The following is a 13,362-nucleotide window of genomic DNA, read 5'->3' on the forward strand; positions in this document are numbered from 1 at the left end:
TATAGTCAGTACCACTTTTTACTCCGCTAATAATTACACTTCACTGGAACATTATTTTTATTTTTTTAAAGATTTTATTTATTTATTTGACAGAAAGAGAGAGACAGCAAGAGAGGGAACACAAGCAGGGGGAGTGGGAGAGGGAGAAGCGGGCTTCCCGCTGAGCAGGGAGCCCGATGTGGGGCTCGATCCCAGGACCCTGAGCTGAAGACAGATGCTTAACCGACTGAGCCACCCAGGCGCCCCTGGAACATTATTTTTAAATAATGGTCTCCAAGTTATAGCTACATTATGAATTTTTACTGCCAGAGTGGTTTTTAAACAAATGATCATTTCAGATTCAGAACTGTCTTCCAATATGTCAAGGTTTCTTACAAGAACCACCCTCTGGCTTGGGGGTCACACAAGATCAGCGTCAACAAGCACTGACACACCCTTCATGGCTGATGAAATAGGGAAACGTTTCTGTGAAGAGTTATCCCTCCAGTTACAATTAAATTGTAGTAAGTTGGAAGTTCAGAAACTCCAAATGCCTGGCCACTTAGCAACAGAGCTAAGACAGAACTGTAGGATGAGTGATCATGTTCTGCCCGGCAGGAATTGGGTAGTGGCCTAGACTGGGGATCGGCGCAGGGGGACAGACTGTTATTTGTGAAGAAACACCGTATTTTTCAAACAATTGCATGGCGTGTTCCTGGTTACCTTTCTCACTTTGTACACATCCCTTAGCAATACTCCCGAGCTGCCACCAGGGGGTAGCAGAGAGAGGCCGGCAGAATTGTTGGCTTTTTTTTTTTTTTCCATTTAACGGATTCTGACTTTTTCTCCAAAAAACATTTATCCATATTAAGCCAGTGAAACTCAGCTGCATATTTAAAACAAAACAACAACAACAACGCTGAGGCAGTATAATTTTTTTAACAAAGTAATAAAAACAAATATGAGACTTCTGATAAACATCCGTTCAGCATGTTTATTGAGCGGCTGTTGCTCTGTTAGGTACTGGGATTACAGGGATGAACAAGAATTAGTGCTGTCCTGAGAAGCTCTCTGTCTCATGGGAAGCAGACATGCTCAAATAACTAAAAATACCATTGGATCAGTACTTTACTAGGGGAATGGGTAAAATGCTTTACAGAGTAGGGCGAAGCTTGCTGCTCTTCTAAGCCGGTCCTGAATCTTCTTACTTCTCTGCTTCAGTTTGCCTCTCACACATTCCAGGCACATGCAAGCCAGTGTGTCAGGCACTTTTTTTCCTGTTCAGTTGCCTGGACAGCCCCCTCCCTCCAAGACACACATGCCCACAGCTACCCAAACCCCACCCTTCTGCAGGATCCAGCTGGACCCTATAGGACCTTTTCTCTGTGGTGTCTCCAGAAAACTTTCAGGCATTTATTACTTGTGCTCATGTTATAATCACTCTCCTGCCTCATGGTATCTTGAACTGTTATGAAAATTGTTTGTATCTGCCTTTAGCACTTTCCAACCGTGTCCGCGGTTTGCACCCCCAGTGTCCACAGGGCCTGTCACAGCCCCTGTTGTGGGAGGTGTGTGTAAACGCATGAATGAAGGAGGAGTATGTGTGTGTGTGTGTGTGTGTGTGTGCATTTCTCTGTTCCTGCAGCCTCTCTTCATCAGTACCCGGATCTCTGTGCACCTGCGCCCAGAGCCCAACATTCAAGTGTGTGGGGCTGTCCTTGAGAAGTTCTCCTTGTCCTTGCAGGATCGCAGTTCCCTATTTTTCGCTGTGTGCACCGGAACACCCACGAAGAGGTGCCCGAGAGCTACTGTGACTCCAGTATGAAGCCCACCCCCGAGGAGGAGCCCTGCAACCTGTTCCCTTGCCCAGCCTTGTAAGATGGCCTCTCTGTGGAGGTTGCCAGTTATGGGGTCACTTCTGGGTGCTTGAGCATAGGACCTTATTAGCAGACATAAAATCTGTCTACATCTCATTTAGACACACGAGACTCAGTCTGTGCATAAACTGCAGTCTGTTCAGCAAGCACACCTGTTTCTGGGGATGAACGCAGAAGCTTGTAGCCTTTAACAGTGAGCACACGCCTTTGGTAATTTGGAGCAGTTACGTGTTAGCCTGGTGAGGAAAGCAAAGAGGGAAGCTGGGAATTACAGTCCAGCGTGGTCGGTGCTGTAGGTGAGCTGTGAACAGAGGGAATGAGGAGAGTCACAGGCACATGGGCAAGGAGAAGTCGGGAAGAGTGTCTCAGGAGAGGTCTTGGGTGGGTTACTGGATGATAAAGAGGACACTTCCAGAAGAACAGGGAGAAAGAGCCCCCAAAGAGGGTCCCAACATAATTTTCAAAGTAATAGAAACATCCTCCTATGTATTGAGCCGTGTGCTAATGTCTTATTTAACTAAGTGACAAAGCAGGATGACAGGGGAAGATCATGAAACTGATGAGTAAGTAGCTTATGAGCAATAAAGAATGCTGGAGATTTGTAAGATCCAACGCGGGTTAATGTTCTACGGGGCGATGATAAAACTAACGTTTGGAGTTTGGGGCGTTTTTTAGATAAAAATCCTTTGCACCTTCTCGGTTTTCTTTAATTTTCTCAAACTGGGCCGTCGTCACTGGTAAAGAGCTTGTCGACAGAGTTACATTGCTTCACGGAGTCCGATGGCCATTAGGCAGGCGTTGAGCCACGCTCTTGGGTGAGGACCACCCGTAACGATGCTGATGGTTCTGTGCGAGCTGGCTCTCGGGGCGGTGCTCTCTTCCGCTGGCTGACAGTGATCTGTCCCTCTCGCGCTCTCTCGTTCCTGAGCTAGCTGGGACATCGGAGAGTGGTCCGAGTGCAGCAAAACCTGCGGCCTGGGCATGCAGCATCGCCAGGTCCTGTGCCGCCAGGTGTACGCCAACCGCAGCCTGACGGTGCAGCCCTACCGCTGCCAACACCTGGAGAAGCCCGAGACCACCAGCACCTGCCAGCTCAAGATCTGCAGCGAGTGGCAGATCCGGACGGACTGGACCTCGGTATGCGGGGCAGGCCGCCTGCTCTAGAGCTCCCCCTCCCAGACTCCCTGCCATCCCCCGCCCCCACCGCCACCAAAGACCTGACTCAGGACAGCCCTGAGGTCTCCTAAAGGGAACGCTTCCCGGGGTGGGCGGGGGGTGCAGAGGAAGGACTGTTTTGCAAACCAAAGCACGTTACCGATAGCACTCGAGAGTTAAGGGTAGTGTGCAGAAGTCGCCCACAGCCGACTTGTAGGGTGAGCCCGTGGTAGTCACGTGCATACAGGTGATCTCTCTCGTGTGACATGAGAAATCAGCTCCTTCCAGTCTCGCACCCCTGTTTCACAGATGACAGAACGGAGGCCCAGAGCCACAAAGTGGGCAGGACATCCAAGAAGGTCTTAGAGAAAAGACCTGGTGAGGTTTTCAGGGCTGGGAACTCAGAGCCACCCAGGGGGTCTCACCATAGTCGTCGCTCGGGTGGCAGGTGACAAGGATGAGGGCACCCGAGCTGGAGAGGCCCCCAAAGGTAACGCTGCCCATCCCACTGACTTATTCCTGCTGTTTTAGTGCTCAGTGCCCTGCGGGGTGGGACAGAGGACCCGAGACGTGAAGTGTGTGAGCAACATCGGGGACGTGGTCGACGATGAGGAATGCAACATGAAGCTCCGGCCGAACGACATTGAGAACTGTGACATGGGGCCCTGTGCCAAGAGCTGGTTCCTCACCGAGTGGAGTGAAAGGGTGAGCTGAGGGCAGGCAGAGTGGGTTTCCTACAGCCGGGACCAAGGGCTGCTGGGCCAGTGGGCAGGAGCTGTACGTGACAGGCACCCCAACACCACGAGGAGAATCACTAGCTGAGAATCCCAAGGGTAACTTCTGACTTTGGGGAAGAGGCTTTCTGTCTTCATACAAAGACCGAGGGGCTACAAGGGTGAGCAGTGGGGGTGAGAGAATTCCTTCTCCTTCGCACTGCACATGAACATTAAATCATGAAATACTGAAGAAGGGGAAGAATTACATTGCAGCCCTCATATGGTATGTGAGTGTCTGGCATATAAATGCACTCAGCAGGCGGCAGGCCCCTTCTCTCCTTCTTACTAACTCAGCACAGTTCACAGACTCTTCCCCTCCCAGTAGCCTGGCCTCCCTTGGGGTCCCTGGTGTCAGATGTAAAGATGAAGTCTGAGGCATGTATAGTTAACCATCAGTTACCTATGTGCAAGGGAAAGCAGCAAGAGATAGAGTTCCTCTATCAAAGACAAAACTAGGGGCGCCTGGGTGGCTCGGTCGGTTAAGCATCCGACTCTTGATTTCGGCTCAGGTCATGATCTCAGGGTCGTGAGATCTAGCCCCATGCAGGGCTCCACTGGGCGTGGAGCCTGCTTAAGATTCTCTCTCTCTCCCTCCTGCTCTGCCCCTCCCGCTCCTCGCTTATATGCATGGTTGTGCGTGCTCTCCCCCCCCCCAAAAAAATGACAAAAATAGGATTTATAGGGATTCTGGAGTTGGGTCTGGTGATGGTTACACAACAGTGTAGATGTGATTAATACCACTGAAATGTACACTGAAAATGATTAAAATGGTAAATTTTATGTTATGTGTATTTTACCACAGTAAAAAAAAAAGTTTAGGGAAAAGCATTAAGCAAAATTACAGAGTGTACCTTGGGGAGGGGAAGAGAGAGAGGGAAGGAGAGAGTGAACTTTGCCTTCCTTTTCTTGAGGAAGCCCCTGACTAATGGGCTGGCAGTGGGACAGGCCATCAGGGGATTCTTCCCAGGGCAGTGGGCTGGCCCCACCCCAACGGTTTCTGGGTTTCTGGATCGTCTAGAGCCCTTGCAAGTTGAATTGGGATGGAGCCAGGACTGGCTGTCTCTGTCCTTAGTGCCTTCCTCTTGGCTGGGCCAGGTGGCCACCGTTTCCCTTATCAGAATTCCTCACCATGCGGACAAACTTCAGTGTGCCTACAGGTCACCTGGGAATCCCCGCACGGTGCCGGGGCTGAGTCCGAGCAGGGAGGTGGGCCTGGGAATCTGCCTTCCTAACGGGCTCCCAGGGGGCACTGAGGCTGGTGGGCCAAGGGTAAGAGGGGACCAGGCAAGTTCCTAGAGCCTTAGGAAAGACTGAGCGCGGGAGCCTCCTCTCCCCGTGGAATCATGTGAACAACAACAGGGCGACATCTCAAGTTCAGAGGAGGAAACCTTCATGCGTCGCCATCCCACCACACGGGTGGATTACTGGGCCAGCATCCCTCCTGACTGGTGAGCATTGTCCGGTATTCTGAGCATCACCCTGCAAGCATTCATAGGGGTTTCCCCTCCATCTGGTGCTGAGATGCCCCTTAATTTTGTCCCCATCATCACAGTAACACTGCACCTTGGTGGGGGGAGTCGTCGAGGAACAGACCTGCCAACGCAGGCTTCACCTCACATGCAGAGATCATCCTGGAGATTCTCATCGAGTGACTGACCTGCTGTGGATTACTGACACCTCGTGGCTTACAGCCACTCCCCTTTAGCCCCAAGATGGTCCCCAGATAGAGAGCCCGTGTGCAAACACTGAACTCTTAGGACAAGCAGCTAACTGTGCCTCTGTCCCAGAGTGGGCTGTCACGGGTACCGAATTAGTCCTCAAGAAGGCATTGACCCAAAGGAAACAGTGAAGAGTAGGTGCCCATCGAAAGGTGTCCATGGACTCAGACTTGGGCCCCTGAGGCTGAGTCCAGCAGGGCCCAGCCCCGTTCTGTCTGTACATCCCCTCTCCCTCCTTCCAAGCCTCCCAGCTCATACCTCAGCTCCTGGCAGCGCCCAAGCAGCACTGGGAGGCCCCCCAGAAGCCACTGTGCTCAGCCTCCCTGCCAGCATGAGGAGCCCTCTGCAGCGTCCCTGAGTCTAACTCCTTCCCAGAAATTCATGGCGGGTCCAGGCAGTTGCCCAGAGGGTTCCTTTGGCATCAGACCAAAATGTGTCTTGCTAACTCCCACTCCTGTCCTGCAGAACATGAGTGTTCCTCCTTACACTGCAGCCCTACAGATATTTGGAGACCTCTTCCACCTCTTCTCCTAAAAATTCCTAGTTCCTTCAACTAACTCTTTTGTGTTTCTGGATTTCTAGCCATCCCAAAACTCATTTGTGTTCGCGGTAAATTCGGTGAAGTTAGTGTGCAAACAAATGTATAAAAAGAATGATGCCGGGCTTTCATTTTCCTCTTGGGAAGACTCTTTAAAATAATTTTGGACAAAAATTATTTTTGTCAACTATACATAAGACCTTAAGCTAAAATGTCTGTGTCCTATAATATAAAAGTTTGTGATGCAAACAGAGAACTTATAATACCAGTTTAAGTCATGAAACAAAAGGAACAAGATCGTTTGAAGTCTAGAGCACTTAAACCCTTTTAATCCTTAATATTTATATGAAATCTCATAAAGAATATGCAGAGCTTAAGGTAATAATTTCTTCCATGAATGTTCAATGACTCACATGTCCGAGTAGACTGAAGTTTGGAAATTTTTCTTAAGGTTCACATTCACTAGAGGAAATCAAAGTTTTAGAATGCTCGTGTAAAGGTTAAAACAGCTGAAATTATTTTCTCAGTAAATGCTTCCTCATCTTCATCAATCATTATTCTAAACTATAGAGAACATTTATTTATATAACACAAACAGTGTAATTAATAAAAGGCTATATGCAAAGATAAGACAATGCAAGACAGCTGAGTTTATAATGCATCTGAAATATTTAAAAGATTTAATCATAGTTCTTATATGACTACACACTTAATAACTTATCTCTACTTAACAAAATAGTAAAAATGCCATTTTCTACTTTTTGAATGTGTGTTTGCAAACATCTCTCAAAGAATTTTTCACTTCCAATTAAAGAACTAATGTAGTTAATGGATAAGAAAATAATGTTCACCTTTTCTGGTCATAAAGTAACATATAGTATTATAAAAAAATCAGAAAAGCATACCTATAATCTCTTTACTAGCAGATAATATTTTAAGATTTGTAAGCTATATTGTCAAGCTTTTTTCTACTCATACATACTTAACATACATAGCTTTTTTGTACTCACACATATTTGAAGGATACAGATCATAATACCTCATATGTATAATTTAGTAACCTTCCTTTTTCACATGTGTATTAATTATAAACACGTTAATGGCATTTAAAACCTGTAAAGCGTGAATTTTAATTAGACTAAGCTATTGTTTGCCAACTCTAACTGAATCCACCCTTATTCTTTATTCCCCCTCCAACAAACACTTGTAAATTTCCCTTTAATGTAAATTTGCTTTGCATTTTAACATTGAGTACTTGCTGGATCTAACCCTTGCCTTAAAATTCTAAATAGAGGAAAGATGAGCACTGTATTCTTCTGTTTAGAGAACTTCTTTGTTCTTTTTTGGAAAGATGTTTTAGAAAGATGTCAGGTTAGTGCTCTGATATAAACAAGTAGGTAATTTTGCTTTATCAGCCCCCAGAACATAACATTATTCCAGAATGTTTATGGCTGGAGTAGATGAGTGGGAAGGAGGCTTTGGTAGCACTTTTCCCGGGACTTATTTCTTATTACACCTTGAGCAAGCAGCTCTCTGACCCTCCGTTTCCTCATTGGCAACAAAGCTGAATGAGCATGAGGGGATAACATATTTGAAACCATGACCTAGATGATGAGATCATGGGGTGGGCCTTGGAGTCACCACTTAGCCCCAGGAATGACCAGCTGGTGGCAGTCTTTCACACGTGAGTAGTGGCTTTGTATAAAAATCAACCCTGTTAAGCTTTAGCCTGAGCTATGCCATTTTTTTTTTTTTTTGCAACTGCAATAAACATGTATTGAGCACCTAACGATGCCAGGCATGAATGAGATACAGCTTCCATGTAATGAGCTCAAGGGGGAGAGATTAAAGAAAATGTGATTGAAGTGCACAAACACTTAAGGATCCAGAATACATCCTATTTCTTTAATTATTTAATTTAACTATTAATTTAAAATAAAATTAATTCGGTGTGCCTGGCTGGCTCAGTCGTTAAGTGTCTGCCTTCGGCTCAGGTCATGATCCCAGGGTCCTGGGATCGAGCCCCGCATCGGGCTCCCTGCTCGGCGGGAAGCCTGCTTCTCCCTCTCCCACTCCCCCTGCTTGTGTTCCCTCTCTCACTGTCTCTGTCAAATAAATAAAAATCTTTAAAAAATAAATAAAATAAAATTAATTAATCTCTACCTAATTGAATTGAACTTGTAAACTCACACCTGGATCTTCTCTTAAACTTCCAGGGCTATGTAGTTTTTCTGACTCAGTGACTCATCGTAAACATGTCCTTGCAGCCACCTTTAACTGAGGGCGGGTCTTATCAGACATAGGCATCATAGACTTTTTAGTTCTATAAATCAATGACAGGTTTAAACACATGTGCAATATTTAGTCACAACAGAAAAAGAAGAAGAAAACTTTTAGAAAGTCCACCAGCCTCAATTTTGTAACACCTAATGTCTAAGGATGTTTTCCAAGAGAAGAAATAAGACATTGAGCTTTGTGTTACTTAATTATGGAAGATGATACATGAACCTGAAAATCAGGAATAGCCATTAGAACCCTGTAGTCAGTCCCTCAAGGGCTGATTGGGCCAAATTTAGCATTCAGCTGTTGCTGGAGTGAGAAGACAATCCTCACCACACGGTTGCCTAGAAATTTTATGTGTTTCTGTGTTTTGTCAGCCCAGAAGTTCAGCTGGGAGTCAGGTCCTTTTCTGACTACCAAGTGGATTTGATCCTTCTTTCCGGGACATCCTTCAAGGATAGTGAATGGGTGTTTCAGTGCCTGGTTTTGCAGGGTAGTCCCTGCTGCCTGGTAGGGGCCCATCGTTCCCCTCATTCCTGCTGAGAGGCTTCTTGAGTCAGAGCCGGTGTAATAAAGAGAAGTCCCTCTGTAGGGTTCATCCCTATAGTGTCCTCTCATTGAGCGCTTGGCTTGGTCCTTAACGTTTCTTCTTTTATATGAAGCACATGGGGATATGGGGAAATTTTCCCAGATGTGAAGACATTATTCGGTTTGGAAAGCAGAAATTAAGTTAGTCAAATGGAAACTACATGGAAAGAAATATTCTTACGGTTTGAAATAAGAAGATAACTTAATTTGCCTTGTATTTTTCAGGAGGATTTAAATATCTCAAGTGTTTAAAACTAGGAAAGAGACCAGATAATATACGGCTGAAACAAAAAACCCTTCAGCCTAGAACATTCCAATTATTGTAACAAAGGATTTTGTTGTTGTTGTTGTAAAAAGGACTGACTCATTGGCTCAAATTCCTAATAACAATGCAAATAGAGTGTAAGTCATGCAAAGTGTTTGTGAGCCTGTAGGGGAGAAAAAAAAAACTTTTCCTCCATCCTCTTAGGTTCTGCAATAGAAGCCTGCAAATTAAACTGACAAAAGCCAGATTAACAGGAGAAAAGCTGACACATTTTATGTGATGTTCATTTTTCTACATGGCACAGGGAGCCTCATAGGAAAGAAATGAAAATCCCAACGAAGCAGTTAGGCTTGAACGCTTCTATACCATTTTAACAAACAATGATAAATTTTGAAGAAGTGACTAGACAAAGGAAAGGGGCTGGGGCTTCTAGGGGCAATAAAAGGTAGGAAAGTGACTGATAAATATATGGGGGATACTAATGGAAGATAAGGGTTATTTTGGTAAAGTTTGTTTGTTTAGACTCATCTTGGCATCAGCTCCCAACACCAATTATAAAAATGTTCTCTTCTTCCAGATACTACGTGAAAATTTATGATCTGCTTTTAGGCAGGATTGGGAGGGTAGAGAGCCCTTCCTGGATCTGATGTTTCTCAATCACCTTCAGTTCAAAATATGTCAAAGCAGCACATTTTGGGGTGGCATGTTCTAATCCTCTTCAGGCTCTTTGCCTCAGAGAGTTTTTTCCCTGAGGAGTCAGGCCCAACCCAGCAGTGGTCATGTAAATGTTTGCTTATTCATCCAGGCTGTGATTTTATAAGACTAGATATCAATATACAAAAATGAAAATGGAAATTTTGGTAAGGAACCAGGGTTGTTTTTTTCTTTTTCTTCCTTTCTTGAATTTTATTTAAATTATATTGCTTTTGCTTATTTTTTTAAAATAGTAATGTTGGTAAAAACAAACAAAAAACAGTGACTCTGTTTTTAAGGGAATACCCAGCAGAAACGCTTAGAATGGGCTTTGGTTGTCCTCTAAACAGCCACTTTCAGAGTTGGAACGTATTGGTAACAGAAGAGAGAGGAGCAAGGAAGGACCCAAGTCTGTGTTCATTTATTTAACTGCTATTCATTGCCCATGGGTAAGGTGCTGACCTGAGAAGGAAGTAGAGATGATTCAATTGTCCCTGCTTTCACTGAGCCTACCTCTATAAAGGAAAAAATAAAGTAAGACATAAGTAACTGTAGTACAAAGGAGGATAGTAGGATGAGCAGTGTCTTGAGAATTCTGAGGCTGGAAAGAGTATACTGAATCAGGCAGTCAAGGGAGTTTTCACAGAGGAGATGGCCTTTGAGCTGAGCCTGAATGGATTTCAGTGTGTCCTGATGAAGGGGAAGAGCTCTCTAGCAGATAGAAGGAACAGCATGCATAAGGCACGGTGAGCACTTCATGCAGTCGGGAAAGGGAGGACCCAGGCTCTGTCCAGCATGAGCTGTGTGGGAGAGAGTAATGGGAAGTCAGCCTAGAAGACTGAGGCTGACTCAGGTCGTCTTACAGGAGAGCTTGAAGGCCAGGTAGGGAGGTCCATGTTGGACTGGGACGGCGTCAGGGATTTTCACCATGGCACTCCCAGCACCTGGAAGCTCAGCCAATTAGAAAAGGTGGTGATACCGAGGAACACACTGTGGCCACAGTCGCAGGGGAAGAACATCAATGCTGGGAACCATGGGCAGAAAGAAGCACGACAGGAAAAATGTGAAACCAGAATCTGTGAGATCTGAAGTTTGGCTTGATGGCAGAAGCAAGAATGCAAAAGAACGGTCAACTTGTGAATCCTGGTAGAAATGTGAGCACAGATTGGAAAACCGAGAGTAGCAATGGGGATGGTGGTGAGGGGGGTGCTCCATTGTTTTACATGGTGAACATGAGGTATCTTGGGGAGCACTCGAAGAGGTCCAGAAAGGTCTGAACAGATAGGATGAGCAGCAAAATAAGGCAGCATCCCAAAGCATTTCAAGACAGATGGAAAATGCTCTTCAAGCTTTGGGGTGTGACTCGGGAATGTGTTCAGTAGGCCCTAGATGAGGACAGAGTGTGCTTGTAGGACAGAAATCACTGGCAGTTCCATGGCTTTAAGTGAAGACCTTACCTCAGTTTCTTTATCTTAGAGTGGGGAGAGAGAACTTGACTATCTCAATCTCCCATACCATTTATTGAGCACCTTCTGTATGCAGAGCACATTATTCATTACCTGTAATCCTGCCAGGAATATGCTATCCAGATGAGCATGCCAGAGGTGAAAGGGGCTGGGTTCCTTGCCCCAGGCCACCAGGCTGGTAGGGATGTTAACACCAATGTGTCTGGTTCCCAGGCCAAGCTCTCCATCTATAGGAAGCTGTCTGCTAATGCTGTCACCCCTGTGCCTTCAAGGACTGGGACCCCTGCCTTACTATCAGGCAGCAGGGTTGAGGTGACAGACTTCACTTCCTCACTTTCCCCAGAACAGCCCAGACTCAGCTACCAGCAAGTAGACCTATGCCCAAGTGTTTATGCTCTCACTCTTCTCCTGCTGGATCTGTTTTCAAGAGCAAAAGTCAAAGCAGGTTGTCTGACAAGTGTAAACGTATCAGTCACAGCACTGGGACAGGGTATTTGGAATGAAGACTGTCCTAGAAAAGCTAAGATGGGGGTTTGCCATACTGACGTCCCATAATGGAGTAGGCTGGGCGTGAAAAGTGGTCAGAGACTCTAGGGGAAAGAGTTGGTGGGGAAACGAGATGTTCAGTCCTTCACATCATTAGAAAGTAGCCTCAGAGCCTGCAGGGGGCCTGCCCTCTAACGTGCCCATCTCCTGTCTTGCAGTGCTCAGCAGAGTGTGGGGCTGGAGTGCGGACACGCTCGGTGGTGTGCATGACCAACCACATCAGCAGCCTGCCCCTGGAGGGCTGTGGGAACAACCGACCCGCGGAGGCCACGCCATGTGACAATGGGCCCTGCACAGGCAAGGTGGAGTGGTTTGCAGGGAGCTGGAGTCAGGTGAGTGGCCAGAGCTGGCTGGGTTCATCCGTCCCTGGTAAGAGAGCATGCATAGCAGAGGGGCCGGGAAACAGGACGCGGCGTATCCCAGGCATCCTGGTGTGAATCCCAGCAGTGCTACCTGTGGCCCTGGAGAAGCTGCTTATGCTCTCAGAGCCTCGTTCAGTCAACAGTGTTTCTTGAGCACCTATTATGTGCTCTTCTCAGCACTTGGAATACGTCAATGAGCAACGCGAATATCCCTGCCCTCAGGGAGCGTATGATCTAGCATGGTTTCTTTGTCTATAAAAGGTTAATGACCATACTGTGTGAGGTTATTTTTAGGAGAAATGAAGTAATGTCTATGAAGAATGTAGCATAGTGCCTGACATACAACAAATACACAATAAATCGTAGCTGCTGCTCCTATTATTGTTGTTAATAAAGCCAGTGTTGTCTGTATTTGAGTGTCAGAAGCACAAAGAGATATGATCCAGCGATCCTACTTGCAAGGATATATCCAAAGGAAGCCAAATCAGTATCTCAAAGAGATACCTGCACTCCCATGTTCATAGCAGCATTATTCACAATAGCCGAGGTCTAGAAATAACCTAAGTGTCTGTTGATAACCTAAGGAAGATGTGGTGTGTGTATATATACATATATAGTGTGTGTGTATATATATATATATATGAATATTCAGCCATAAAAAAGAAGGAAATCCTGCCCTTTGTGGTAACATGGGTAGACCTGAAGGACATTATGCTAAGTTAAATAGGCCAAACAGCCAAAGACAGATACTACATGGTATCACTTACATGTGGAATCTGAAAAAAAAAAAATGAAACTCAGGGAAACAGCAGAATGGTGGTTGCCAGGGTCTGGGGGGTGGGGACATGGGGAGAGGTTGGTAAATGCGTACAAATTTTTGGTGACAAGATGAATACGTTCTGAGATCTAATATATAACATGGTGACCGCAATTGATAATACTGTATCACTGAAATTTGCTAGGAGAGTAGAACTTAAGCATTCTCATGCACACACAAAAGAGGTAAGTATGTGAGGTGATGGATGTGTTGATTAACTTGATTGTGAGAATCCTTTCAGAATGCATACGTACATCATATCATCATTTGTACATTTTAAATATATTACAATTTTATTTGTC

The 13,362-nt window shown here is 45.7% G+C and overlaps 1 protein-coding gene across 2 annotated transcripts in view; it reads left to right on the plus strand.

The window, feature by feature from the left end:
- Positions 1–13,362, plus strand: part of THSD4 (thrombospondin type 1 domain containing 4) — a 580,073-nt gene that overhangs the window by 552,181 nt on the left and 14,530 nt on the right. For both annotated transcript variants that reach the window (XM_088025131.1, XM_028100463.1), the window contains 4 exons: positions 1,724–1,853; positions 2,789–2,993; positions 3,543–3,716; positions 12,040–12,213. In XM_088025131.1, coding sequence (XP_087881257.1) covers positions 1,724–1,853; positions 2,789–2,993; positions 3,543–3,716; positions 12,040–12,213 — 683 coding nt within the window. The remainder of the gene's footprint in view (positions 1–1,723; positions 1,854–2,788; positions 2,994–3,542; positions 3,717–12,039; positions 12,214–13,362) is intronic.

The sequence above is a fragment of the Eumetopias jubatus genome, unplaced genomic scaffold (assembly GCF_037043125.1).
Source record: "Eumetopias jubatus isolate StellerSeaLion01/CBP00866 unplaced genomic scaffold, mEumJub1_p1.0 scaffold_7, whole genome shotgun sequence".
NCBI lineage: Eukaryota > Metazoa > Chordata > Mammalia > Carnivora > Otariidae > Eumetopias > Eumetopias jubatus.